The sequence below is a fragment of the Jaculus jaculus genome, chromosome 2 (assembly GCF_020740685.1).
Source record: "Jaculus jaculus isolate mJacJac1 chromosome 2, mJacJac1.mat.Y.cur, whole genome shotgun sequence".
Classification (NCBI taxonomy): Eukaryota; Metazoa; Chordata; class Mammalia; order Rodentia; family Dipodidae; genus Jaculus; species Jaculus jaculus.
Genome location: NC_059103.1, coordinates 119806460 through 119819578, shown reverse-complemented (window position 1 = coordinate 119819578; position 13119 = coordinate 119806460). Strand labels below are relative to the sequence as shown.

The window sequence follows — 13119 nt, the reverse complement described above, 5'->3', positions numbered from 1 at the left end:
CACTATGTAGTCTCAGGGTGGCCTTGAACACATGGTGATCCTCCTACCTCTACCTCCCAAGTGCTGGGATTAAAGGCGTGCACCACCATGCCTGGCCCAATGCTGGAATTTTTATTGGTATTAAGTATGTACATTGCTTTTGGTAGAATTGCCATTTTCACAATATTAATTCTACCTGTCCAGGAGCATGGAGGTCTTTGCATTTTTCTCAAGTTCTCCTCAGTTTCTTGAGTGGTTTTTTTATTTTTATTTTTATTTTTATTTTTATTTTTTTTTGGTTTTTGAGGTAGGGTCTCACTCTAGCTCAGGCTGACCTGGAACTCACTCTATAGTCTTAGGCTTCGAACTCACGGCAATCCTCCTAGCTCTGCCTCCCAAGTGCTGGGATTAAAGGTGTGCACCACCACACCCGGCTCTTGAATGTTTTAATGTTTTCATTATACAGGTTTCACATCCTTGGTTAGTGTTATTCCAAGGTAGTTAATTTTTTTGTTGCTATTGAAAATTGGAAACCCTTCCTGATTTTTTTCTTTGTATATTTGGGAAGGCTACTGATTTTTGTGTGTTGATTTTGCATCCTGCCATTTTGCTGAAGGAATTAATCACCTTTAGAGGTTTTGAGGTAGAGACTTTTGGGTCAGTTATATACAGGATCATGTCATCTGCAAATGGGGCTAACTTGTTCCTTTCCAGTTTGGTTCCCTTTTATTTCTTTCTCCTGTCTTATTGCTTGGGCTAGTACTTCTAGTACTATGTGGAAGAGCAGTGGTGAGAGTGGGCACCATGTCTTGTTCCTGGTCTCAATGGAAATTCCTTGAGCCTTTCTCCATTAAATATTACTTGGTATCTGGGTTTTAGGTGCTTTATATATGGCCAATATTGTGTTGTGATATAAACTCTCCATGTCTGTTCTCTCCAGCATTTTGATCATAAAGTGATGTTGTATTTTATCAAAGCTTTCTCTACATGAATTGAAATAATCATGTGGTTATTGTCATTAAGTTTATGTGGTGTACTAAGTTGACCGATATCCGTAAAGTTGAACATCCCTTCTTCTATGGGATGAAGCCTACTTGATAAAGGTGGATAATGTTTTTGATGTGTTGTTGAATTTGAGTTGCAAGCATTTTGTTCAAGATCTTTGCATCTAAGTTCACCAGGAATATAAGCCTATAGTTTTCTTTTAGTGTATGTCTGGTTTTGGTATTAAGGAACCATTCTGTATTCTATTATTTGAAACAGTTTGAGAAAAATCAGTTTTCAGTTCTTTGATGAAGGTTTGATAGAATTTGGCTGAGAAGCCATCCAGACCTGGAATTTTGAGGGAGGTTTTTGATTACCTTTTCACTTTTGACGGAGGTGATAGGTTTGTTTAGGGGATTAATCTGCTCTGTTCTGTGGTGGTATGTATCTAGGACTTCATCCATTTCTTCCATATTCAATTTTGTGGAGTAGGACTTTTGGAAGTACGTCTTCCAATTCTTCCAATATCATTAATGTCTGTTGTGATCCCTCTTTTTCACTTCTGATATTGTCAATTTGATACTTTTCTTTCTTTTTTTCTTTGGTTTATTATTATTTTTTTATTTTTTTGCTTTACCAAATTGGCCAGGATTTTATTCGTCTTGTTTACTTTTCCAAAGAACCAACTCTGTTTCATCAGGTTTTTTTTGTTTTGTTTTCTTACTTTACAGTTCATTCATTGATTTCTGCTCTGATCTTGAATATTTTTTCCATCTGGAGCTCTTTGGTTGGATTCTTCTTTTTTCAGCACCTTTCAGTGAATTGTTTCATTATTAATTTGAGTCCTCTCTGTCTTTCATTTAATGAAGGCATTTAGTGCTATGAATTTTCTTTTTAGGACTGTCTTCTCTACATTCCATGAATTCTGTTAAGTTGTGTTCTTATTGTCATTTAATTCTAGAAATTTTACAATTTCTTCCACTACCCATTTACTATTTAAAACTGTGTTGTTCAGACTTCAGGATTTGGTGGAATTCCTGATATGTCACTTGTTAATTTGTAACTTTAAAGCATTGTGATCTGATATGATGCCGGAAGTTACGTCAGTTTTCATGATTCTTTTTTTGGAGGCACGCTTTATGGCATAATATATGATCTGTTTTGGAGAAGATTTCGTGTGCTGCTGAGAAGAATGTGCATTCTGTAGAATTGGGGTAGAATGTTCTGTAGATATCTATTAGGTCTAGTTGATCTATGATGGTGTTGAGCCCTCTTACTTTCCTGTTGATTTTCTGCTTGGATAATCTGTCTATTGATGGTAGTGGAGTAAGTTTTGAAATCCCCAACTTTGATGTTGTTGATGTTTATTTCTGTTTTGTTGTTGAGTAGGTTTTGTTTTATCAACTGGTGTTCCTGTGTTTGGCACATAGAGATTTATGATTGTGATGTCTTCATGTTGGATCATTCCTTTGTTGAGTGAGAGGTAACCTTCTTTGTCCTTTTTTATCACTTTTGGCTTGAAGTGTATTTTATCAGATATTAATATTATTTCCACTTACTTGCAAGATCATTTTCCATCCTTTCACCCTGAGAAGGTATCTGTCTTTAGTGGTGAGGTGGGTTTCTTAAAGATAGCATTATTGAAGGGTCCTTTTTTTCTGATCTCCCCTGCCCTATTGACTTGTGCTTTTACTGGGTAAATTAAGACCACTAATCTTTAAGGTAATAACTGTGATGTTTTATTTAATCCCTGCCATATTGGGGTGCCTTATCGGATTTGGGGTTTTGTTGGAGTTTGTATTTTTGAACCTGCTCTAATGTTGGTTATTGTAATCATCATCTTATAGACCCTTGAGACTGGAGAGTTTCTTTTTTGGTCCAGTCTATTTGGAGATCTGTTAGCTTCTTATATCTTGATGGGACTCTCTTTTGAAAGGGTGGAAGAGTTTTCTTTGATAATTTTGTTGAATAAGTTCTCCATGTCTTTGATAGTTAATTTCTTCCCCTTGTGGCATACCTATGACCCAAATGTTAGGATGTTTTATGGCGTCTCACAGTTCCCTCATGTTCTGTTCATAGATTTTTTTGAATTTATTAATTAATGCTTTGGGGCTCCTGAACTGTTTCTTCTGTCTTTAACATGATTAACTGTTCTTGAAGGTTTCTAGACAGGTTTTCATTAGTTTAATTTGGCTTATATTTTCTGTTGCATTTTTCTGTATACTACCCATCCCTTTGTTGAGTTCCAATTTCAGGTCACATTTTGATTTTCTTAAAATTCATTATTTCGTTTACTTATGTCTACATTAAGCTTAAGAAGTTGGGTATTTTTTTTTTCTTTTTCTTTTTTTAAATTTATTTATTTGAGAGCGACAGACACAGAGAGAAAGACAGATAGAGGGAGAGAGAGAGAATGGGCGCGCCAGGGCTTCCAGCCTCTGCAAACGAAGTCCAGACGCGTGCGCCCCCTTGTGCATCTGGCTAACGTGGGACCTGGGGAACCGAGCCTCAAACCGGGGTCCTTAGGCTTCACAGGCAAGTGCTTAACCACTAAGCCATCTCTCCAGCCCAAGAAGTTGGGTATTAATATGCTCCAGTCTTTGGCTCACCTTCAGTTCACTTAACTCTCTTTTGAGGTGGGGTTTTTGTCTATGAAGTCAAGCCTAGTGTATACAGCTATGTGGATTTTAATATGTGATTGTTGGTTTTTTGTTGATTTGCTGAAGGTTCTGCCATTTGCTTGTTCAGGGTCATATATCTTGTGTTTTCATTAGGTGTTGTATTCCTATTGTCTCTTTCAAGTTTTCAGTGGAGATTTTGATAGTGGGATTAGGCAACCTTATTGGAGCTCCTTCCATTTGATGTTTCGTGTTCTTTTGCATTGTGGTCTGCCCATTACAGTGTGGGAATCTTATTAAGGAAGAAGCAAGAGTTTTCCCTTGTAGTGTCTTCAGTGAGTGTTCTGTTTTATGTTTGAATAGAATAGGCTAATGATGGCTTTGTATTTTGAGATGCACAGGTTGTGAAGGGCAGAAATGCTCCATCTGTCCTGAGTTGGTACTTAATGCCAAAGGTGGGATTGGAGTTCTGGATCACTTTGACCTGGTCTCAGCTGTGTCTTGCCTGTGGGTCTGGGGCCATAGCACTTACCCTTGCTCTCCTTCTAAACACAGATGGGCAGGTTATGGAGGACTCTATGGTTTACCCCTGGCAGGTGATTGCCTGATTTTCCTGTGTTCCCCTTGTGGGGGCTGATGTGATGGCCCAAGTAGTCACTGGGAGTGGGACAGTGTTGGAGAGATGGTGGAGGTTGCTGGGTTCCACAGCCCAGGCTGGATCAGGGACTTGGCTGGTGTGGGGGAGATAGTGGCACTGGCCAAGGGACATACACAAGGGCACCTAGAGGCAGCACAGGGTGTTGAGGATCTGTGATCAGGGGGAATGAAAGCAGCTTTCAGACCAGCCCATCAAGGATTCAAGGCTGGGGAGCATGGTAGGAGATGGGTGCACTAGTGGGCTGTGGGCTCAGTTCGTGTAGCCTGCAGGAGCCAGGCATGGGCTAGAAGCAGTGGGGTGGGGCCTCTAGGAAGGCTTATGGGCCATCGATGCAGTGTGTGTGGTCCATGGACAGACATAGTGGAGCAGGGGCCTCCAGGAGACAGGGAAGGGAGGAGGGCCACCTACAGACACAGTGTGTATGTGGAGTCGGGGGAGTGCTTACTCATTTATCCCCTCAGTTTGCCATCCTTTCTACAATAGAGTGGTTTGGTTTTCTAAGCATTATTAAAGTTTGGAGTGAGGCACTGAAACTTAAGTATAACATCCTTTTTCCCCTCTGTTCTTTTCTCAATTACTATACTAGGTCAGTCGGGGGAAAAGAAGCAGTTGCAAATTTTACACATCAGAAGAACATCAGTCACCCACCTGATATGTCGGGGTGGAATCCTTTTGGAGAAGACAATTTCTCAAAATTAACAGAAGAGGAACTCTTGGACAGAGAATTTGACCTTCTAAGATCAAGTAAGGGACACTTGAAGGCTTACTTTGCTTCACAGTAAAATAACAACTCTTTAATTACTCAGCAAGGCCAAAGACTGGATTGAGGTGGTATAAAGAAAATTCTTTTTGTGCATTTGAGGGCAAAATTCAGGCTATCTTCTTTCTTTTATATTATTAAATTGTGTTGTATGCATCAGAAATTAATTGCTTGATAGTAACCATTAAGCCCAAGATTGCTGGTAGTTGCTGATATCCTAAATCTTAAAACTGCCTTTAATATGAATGTTAAATTCACAGTATCTCCAAAACATGGAAAATTATTGTTCTAATAAAAAGGGAGACATTAGTGTTTTGCCTTACTAATCCTTTTTGCAGTTCTGTTCTCAAACACTTAATAGAAAATATTGTGGGTCTGAGGTGCCCTTTGAAAATGCCTGAAAGAAAACTTGGGCTAGTACATTATGTTAATGTCTTGTAATGCCCTTTCTGAATGGTGACACAAAAGGATTGCTTTGTTATGGCTAAAGTTAAATAAATTATTTTCTCTTTTAAATCTGATTATCTCAATGTTTTTACTTGAAATCATTGCCTTTTCTCAACTTACCTAGTATATATGTCAAACTTTGTCACACACATTTTAGAAGTATTCTTGTTTGGAGGAGGGATAAAGTATGTTTTGAGGAGGTTTACAAAATAGGAGACAAAAGCTCTCTTTTGCAATATATAGGTAATTTTTTAGTTCCTGAGCCGTGTGTGTGTGTGTGTGTGTGTGTGCGCGTGCGCACGTGCACGGGTATGTGTGTATGCAGATATCTGTATATGCATATATGTATATATGCATGTATATATATGTATGTGCACACACACACATACACACACACACACACACACACATGCATACATATATACATTCAGGCCTGCACATATGTATTGTATTTTCTCCTTTTGCATATGAAGATAAGGGTCGAATAAATACTAATAAATATTTCCCAAGTTTCTGATTTTTATTTAGGTAACTGGCGTTATGAACACATTTAGTAGATGAAATGCTTTGTTCCAAATTAGTATATATTCATGTAAAACTTCCATTATGTCCTGCATTTTATGATAGTTGTTTTGGATCCAAATTTGTATTTTACATGATAGTGATTACATGTGAATATAAAAATGAGGTCTGAGCCCTAAATAAAGGTTCGCTAACTGGTAAAACTGATCTTACATCCTATTAAAACAAACCATGACTTTTTTGTTTGGCATTTTTCCTGGAGTTTTTATTAAATAGTACCAAAAGCAAAGTTTTTTTAAAAAATACCTTGTATCTTTTGGAGGATCAGTAAAGAGAAATACTGGGAACAGTCAAATTATTGTAATTTGTAGCAAAATTTAAAGCAAAATATGCTAATTTAAATATACTCTAACAAACGTTTGCTAAATTAGTATTTTCTTTATCTTGGGCTAAAACATCCCCTTTCTTTTTCATTAAAAAGTCAACTTTTGGGGATAGGTAAAGGATTTAATCATTTTGTATTTTATAAAATGTACTATTTAAGTTGTATTTGACACAGGCCAAAATGGCATGTGAATATACTTGCATGCGTAACTTCGTCGAAGTTGGGTTCGTCTTGTAAAATTTTGAAACAAGTGTTCTCAAGCTTTAAGGTTAGGTAATACATATAATTTGCACATGAATTTGAGCACCTGTATATTGCAAAGGCAGTTCAGTCTTCAGTGCAGTATTAATTATAGAAAGATATTGAGATACTAGGTTCCAAATGAAGGTGCAGGAAAAACTTAGATGAAGGTCTGACCTGGAACAATCCCTGCCAGTTGAAAAACCACACAGATGGCCCCGAGCTCAGGGAATCACTGCCACAGGCCCTTGCAGTCACTTAGTTCAGCATATAGCAGCAGAACCCCACCTCTACCCCCGCAAGGTAGGCTCTTGCTCTAGCCCAAGCTGATCTGGAATTCACTATGCAGTTTCAGGGTGGCCTCAAACTCTCATCAATCCTCCTACTTCTGCCTCCTGAGTGCTGGGACAAAAGGCATGTACCACCAAGCCAGCAGAATATATGAATTTTCCTGAAGTTTCACTGGAATGTGGTTGGAGTAAAGTCATTTAGTTGCTGTCAGTCTTATTCCTTTGTAAACTAGGATCAATGGGGCCTAAAGGGTTGTCAGGACTAAATGAAGTAGAGTTTTTAAAGAGGTTGACACATAGCAGATGAATATGGCCCTTTTCTTGGCATATATCTTTAGGCTCTGCCCTAAGAGCGTTTTGACCACTAGCTGATATTTAATAATTGTATCTAGATTAATCAGGTTTATTGGTGAATTAAAAGTCCGATTACTGAGTGCTTTGTGGGCAAAAACATCCAAGATCAGGAGGGACAAAAGACAGCCAGGAGGTAGGTAGGTAGAAACTTATCCCATTCCCTTAATATTTAGTACTCACTGTCTTGGGCTTCAAACAAGGGTGACATCTTTAGTAAAAGTTAAAAAGTGAATCAGTAATGTACAAAATATATTTTAGAAACAATACCTATTATGGTTTTATTTCACTGTAACATTTATTCTTCTTTAGTGTGTTTATTTGATAACATTTAATTATACTGATAGGCAAAACCTCTCTTCCAGTACCTTAATTTCCATAGAAAACTAACTGCAGTGAAAATTGTGTCATGATTGATTGGTTCCTCTGTCCCCAACTTTTTCCAAAATGAAGAAATAAATTTCTGATGCATTTGAAATACCAGATATTCTATTTACACCTTTATTTCTTGTCACAGATATTTATTAGCAGTTTTATAAAGTTGTTTCTAAAATAATTTATATGTGCCTAATAAAGTGCTTTCTGCTAAGAGACCTACAATCTTTTATGGTACTTGGAACTACACTGTCCATGTAATGACATGGTTGTAGGCACTTCCCAGCTAGAAACCTGTACTGTTGCCGATGTTTGACTTCTAAGATGATATACTTGTGTGTATTACACAGAAGATAACTTTAAAATCACAGTAATATTTAAGATGTTAAATTCTAAAATATTATTAAATAAGAACAAATCTTATTTTTAGCAATCTTTAGAAAAACAGTTGACTCCATGTAATAAGCAAAGATGTGCTTTTGCTTTGATTATAAATGATTGTCATTTTTATTTCATAGTCTTTTACTGGGTCTTCTTTAAGGCCAGTACATTAAAACAAGGTTAAGCATTACCAATAAGGCTTGTCTCAATAATGTTTTTAAAAAAATTCAATTCAATTGTTATTGTCTTTTGTACCAAAGCATTCAGATTTGGTGTTTGAACATTAGAAATCTAGTCATAATATTTGATGTGTTAAACAGTAATTAGAATACCAGGTGTTTGAGGAAATTTTCAACTTGATTTGTTTAGAATAAGCTACCTAGTTCTATGTTAAATAGAATAATTAAAGAATCTTTTTGGTTGATTGTAGTTATTGTTTACTGTTTAAAATTTTATGGGAACAACTACAGAAATACTAGAAAACACTGGAGCCTGCAGTCACTTTGTTTGTGGTTCTCTTGAATGTTTTTATGAAGCCACAGAGTAAAATGGATATGAATAGCTGAGTCTCTAATTAGTTCATTGTAAAACATTTATGATCACCCCTTTCTAAAGTTCACCTGGAATTATTACTGTGCCTTCAGGGCATGATAATGCAACTTGTTCAGGCACATTAGAAAAATTTCAGATGTCTCAGCTGGACATACTCTTTAAACTTCTATGGATTAATCTCTTGACATTTTGTGTCATTATTCATTTAACCAGCAGAACTCAATTTTTAGTGGGTTTTAATTTTATAGTGATATTATTCTAGGATTCTTACCTCCTGTATTTTTGCCATATGCATTAATTAAACTTCTTAAAAAGAATCTGTCTTTATAAAGAAAAAAAAAAGAATCTGTCTTTATTCGCCAGCATAATTAGTTATTAGGGCCCTATTAGAAGAGGAGATAAGTGCCTTATATTGAACAATTCAAATTCAGGCTTTGTTTTAAAGAAAGCCATTCTCTTGAAACTGTTACCTAGCCACACATTCGGGGTGATCATATGTTTAAACTATGGCTCTACATAATTATTTATCAATGTAATTGGTTAAGGAATTTTGTGTATATATTGTGTTTTTTGGGTCTTGAAATCCAGGTTGTCCTGTAAATTTTGCCCTAGGTGATTTTTTTTAAATATCTCTTAAACATTTAAGTTTTGTGGAACAGTGAGATTTATTTTATTATGAATTTGTTCTGTTCTAAAGTAATTGAGTAAATGATTTTTATATAAAATAATTTCTCCTTTGTTTTCCAGTTATGGAGACCCCCATAAAATCTTAGCTTACTATTCATGATGTTTGTATCTTTGTCATAACTGCCCAGTGCTATCTATATACTTACCATAACTTACTAGATTGATGAACATAATAGACCAAATGTATAGTAATTTTACAGTTTTATAAGCTGGTGAACTATTGGTACAGTCATAGTTTATAAATGAGGATTATTTATTGAAATGCAGGTTTGCAAGATGGTATTCAGATAGTCTGATTCATTAGCTATGTGGTAGAGCCTAAGTAATTTTATTTTATTTGTTAAGCAAAGACAGACAGAGTGGTAATGGGCATGCCAGGCCCTCTAGCCACTGCAGACAAACTCCAGACACATATGCCACTTTGTGCATCTGGCTTTACATGGGTACTGGAGAATTGAACCCAGGTTGTTAGGCTTTGCAGTCAAGTGCTTTACTGCTGAGCCATCTCTCTAGTACCAGTAAATGTAATTTGTTCTGGACTCTTTACAGTTGTGATACAAATGTTTCGTAAGAAAGTTTGCTTCTCATTCAGACGTAAGTCTGTACATTCTGTTGGTCTTGATTTTCAAGAATGAGGGCTCTAGATAATGCTATTGTGGTTATCACTTTGAGGTAGTCTCCCATTTGATTTTCTCTACTTCCTATTTTATTTGTCCACATTGCTTTATACAGTAGGATATAGAAACTATACAAGGAGGACAAATGTAGAAGGCTCTGACAAAGTGCACAATCTCTGCTTTACAGTTACCATCTCAGTACATTCAGGATCTTACAAAATGGGTATACACAGGCTATCTTTATGATTCATATCCTTTTAGGACTGTCTTTAATGCCTTATTGTGGCCCCCACAATAGGAAGTTAGGAGCCTCTCATGTAAATTAGTTCCCAACCTTATCTTTCCAGAATGGCATATAACTAGGTTCTCCATAAGAAGTGTTTTGACAAGGTATGAAAAAACAACTTCCAAGTACATTGAACATTTGTTACTGATTTTCTGAATTGAATATTCAGTTATAGACCTCAAAAACAGTGGCTAAGTTTTCATTTTATCTGTTTCACTATTTGATGTGGAATGTTGTTCCAAACTCAATTGTCAGGTTAGTTCATTCATTCACTATCCATGCCTTTATGAAATACTAGTGTTTTAGTAAGGTGTAGATAACCTAAATGTTTCCTGTAAGTGTCAGTTTCTCTTGGCTATAAAAGGCTTGTTCTAAAGGCTTTTAAGAACTTGGTTGTCCATTTGAAATATTATACACCCTAGGGCTTTGCTTCCAAAGTGTGCTGCTTGGGCCAGCACTCTCAATCAACCCTGGAAGTTGACGAGGTTCAGAATCTCAGGACCTACCTCAGCCCAGGGAGCCAGAGTCTGTGTTTTAACAAATGTTCAGGTGATTGAAACACACATCAAGTCTGAGAAGGATTATAAGTGGTACTGTCATTAGGACTTTTTTTTGGAGTTGCAGTTCTATTTGGATTCCTCTTTCCTACCCTGTAGTCTCTTTGAATAGTACTTTACTCAATAGATTCTTGAAAATAGCCCTAAACATGAGTTGGATTTGTTTGAATGGTGAGGAAACAAAGATCTAGGGAATGTCTAGAATATCTTATGTAATAAATCTCAGATAGTATATTTTTGTTTTCATCGTATTCATTCGCTTGTGTTCCTTTCAGAGGTTCCCTATGTGGGTGATGCTTCACAGCATTGGTACATACACTCTGAACACTGTGGGCACAGAGTATCTCTGACACTCCAGTTTGCTTCTGAAAGTGGTGTAAATATTTTCAGTATAGATCATATGGTAGAATAGAGCAGTAAGGGATATACCAATCTCTTGTTTTGAAATTCCAACACATGGTATTTCTAGAATACTATCTGACATGAACAAAATTAATTTTTCATATTTAACTGAAAATTATCCCATGTCAAATGTAAAAGATTAAAACATCTATATTACAATTGTGAATTGCTGATACTTTTTGAGAGATTTGGGAAATGTTTAAGACTCAAACTACTATCGAGCCGGGCGTGGTGGTGCACGCCTTTAATCCCAGCACTCGGAAGGCAGAGGTAGGAGGATTGCCATAAGTTCAAGGCCACCCTGAGATGACAGAGTTAATTCCAGGTCAGCCTGGACCAGAGTGAGACCCTAACTCAAAAAACAAAAACAAAAACAAAACAAAGCAAAAAAAGACTCAAACTACTTACCTTTTAATTGGGCAGTGTCATAACACTATAATGAAACAATGAACAGAAAATTCAGGGAGTTCTCATTCGATGGGTTTACTCTGTGTTAACTAAGTTTTAAGAGCAGGGGAATAAAATCATGACTAGGAAATGAAGATGCATCAATTCTTCCTCAAACATTTATGGCCTCTACCTTCTGTTCCGCCCCAGTTCATCCCCTGGCGTTCATTCCTGATCTCCTCTAAGTGTTTCCACACTTTGTAACTAGTAGTGTCACCCCTTATTAATTACTGCCCACCACGTTCTTTTACTCTGTCTTGCCTTTTCCTCCATGGTTTACTAATGTGATACTTCTTACCATGTCCATTGCTTCTTTTACTCACAGCAGCATATAAACTACAGGAGGGTCTTTATTTTGTTTGCTGTTACACCTCAGTTGCTTAGAGCATGGCTTGGTACTTACTAAATATGCAAATGTGTGTTGAATGAATAAGTCTACCCTGTCCTTACCTGTGCTTGAGTGTATGCGCGACTTGTTTGGTAGTAGTACAAAGTAATATAAGAAGTTAATATGTAAATATAGTGAATTATTTTAATGCTGTGTAGAACTAAAATTTACCTATTTCTCATGAATGGCTACCGTGGGTTTTTTTTTTTTTTTTAACATATTTTTGGGAAAAGTCTGCCAAATATGTTGTTTAGTAAGCAAAGTTTAAACTCAGTTCATTATGTTACAAATTACACCCAGATAGAATTAAATTAAATGAACTTGGTAACCTATTTATTAAGTCACTTATATTGAGTGAAACCCAACACTGATTATAGAACTTGCCTTTGTAGCAAAAAAAGAAAATATATGAAACTCAAGATTAAGCCTTAATGCTGATAATAATGGGACTGCAAATTGTTTTTCAGAGAGGTTATTGCTTTGTTCAATTTTTACTTTTATTTATATTGTATATCACTTTTGATTTGAAGGCCATCTTTATTTTATTTTCTTTTTTGTTTTGTTTCATCTTATTTTTGCAGACAGGCTCAAGGAGAGAGCACCCTCAGATAAGATTGTAGACCCACTTTCCGCTCCACATAACCATCCTCCAGAGGATCCTTTTGGTTCTGTTCCTTTCATTTGTCATGCAGGCAAGTTACATGCATAACATCACTATCACTGGGAAATGCAGGAGCAACAGCAGCAGGCCTGTCTTAAGTGGCAGACAAGTAAGAATCAGGTATTAGGTCAGAAAATTATTCTGCTAGTTCTGCTAGCCATTGTAATGTTCAGCCTCTTAGTTTATTCATTGTACCTTTCAGAAAAAATGCAATTTATATAATAGAAACATAACCATTTCATGTCTTATTACTGGATTCTATTTAAAAATTAGGCATGTAGATCTCACCTATTTATATAGAAAGTGCCTTTGAATATTTTTGTCCTTAACTTTTGTTTAAAAATTGTGTTTTACTAGCTTTATTATGCTCGCCTGTGGTTGCTTTTTTTTTTTTTTTTGCTGTGGTTGCTTTTAAAAAGTACTAATGATTTTATATTTAGCACAATTATTTTGTTTTAGCTACTCTTTGTTATACTATCTTTTGATTTCATTTCAGAAGTTAAATGCTAATATTTATTATATAAAATATTTT

The 13119-nt window shown here is 36.2% G+C and overlaps 1 protein-coding gene across 2 annotated transcripts in view; it reads left to right on the top strand.

Annotated features, from left to right (window-relative positions):
- Positions 1-13119, top strand: part of Bmp2k (BMP2 inducible kinase) — a 146960-nt gene that overhangs the window by 118530 nt on the left and 15311 nt on the right. The window contains exons 14-15 of one of the 2 annotated variants that reach the window (XM_045143024.1): positions 4826-4983; positions 12508-12618. In XM_045143024.1, coding sequence (XP_044998959.1) covers positions 4826-4983; positions 12508-12618 — 269 coding nt within the window. The remainder of the gene's footprint in view (positions 1-4825; positions 4984-12507; positions 12619-13119) is intronic. The other variant, XM_045143025.1, reaches the window with a different exon arrangement.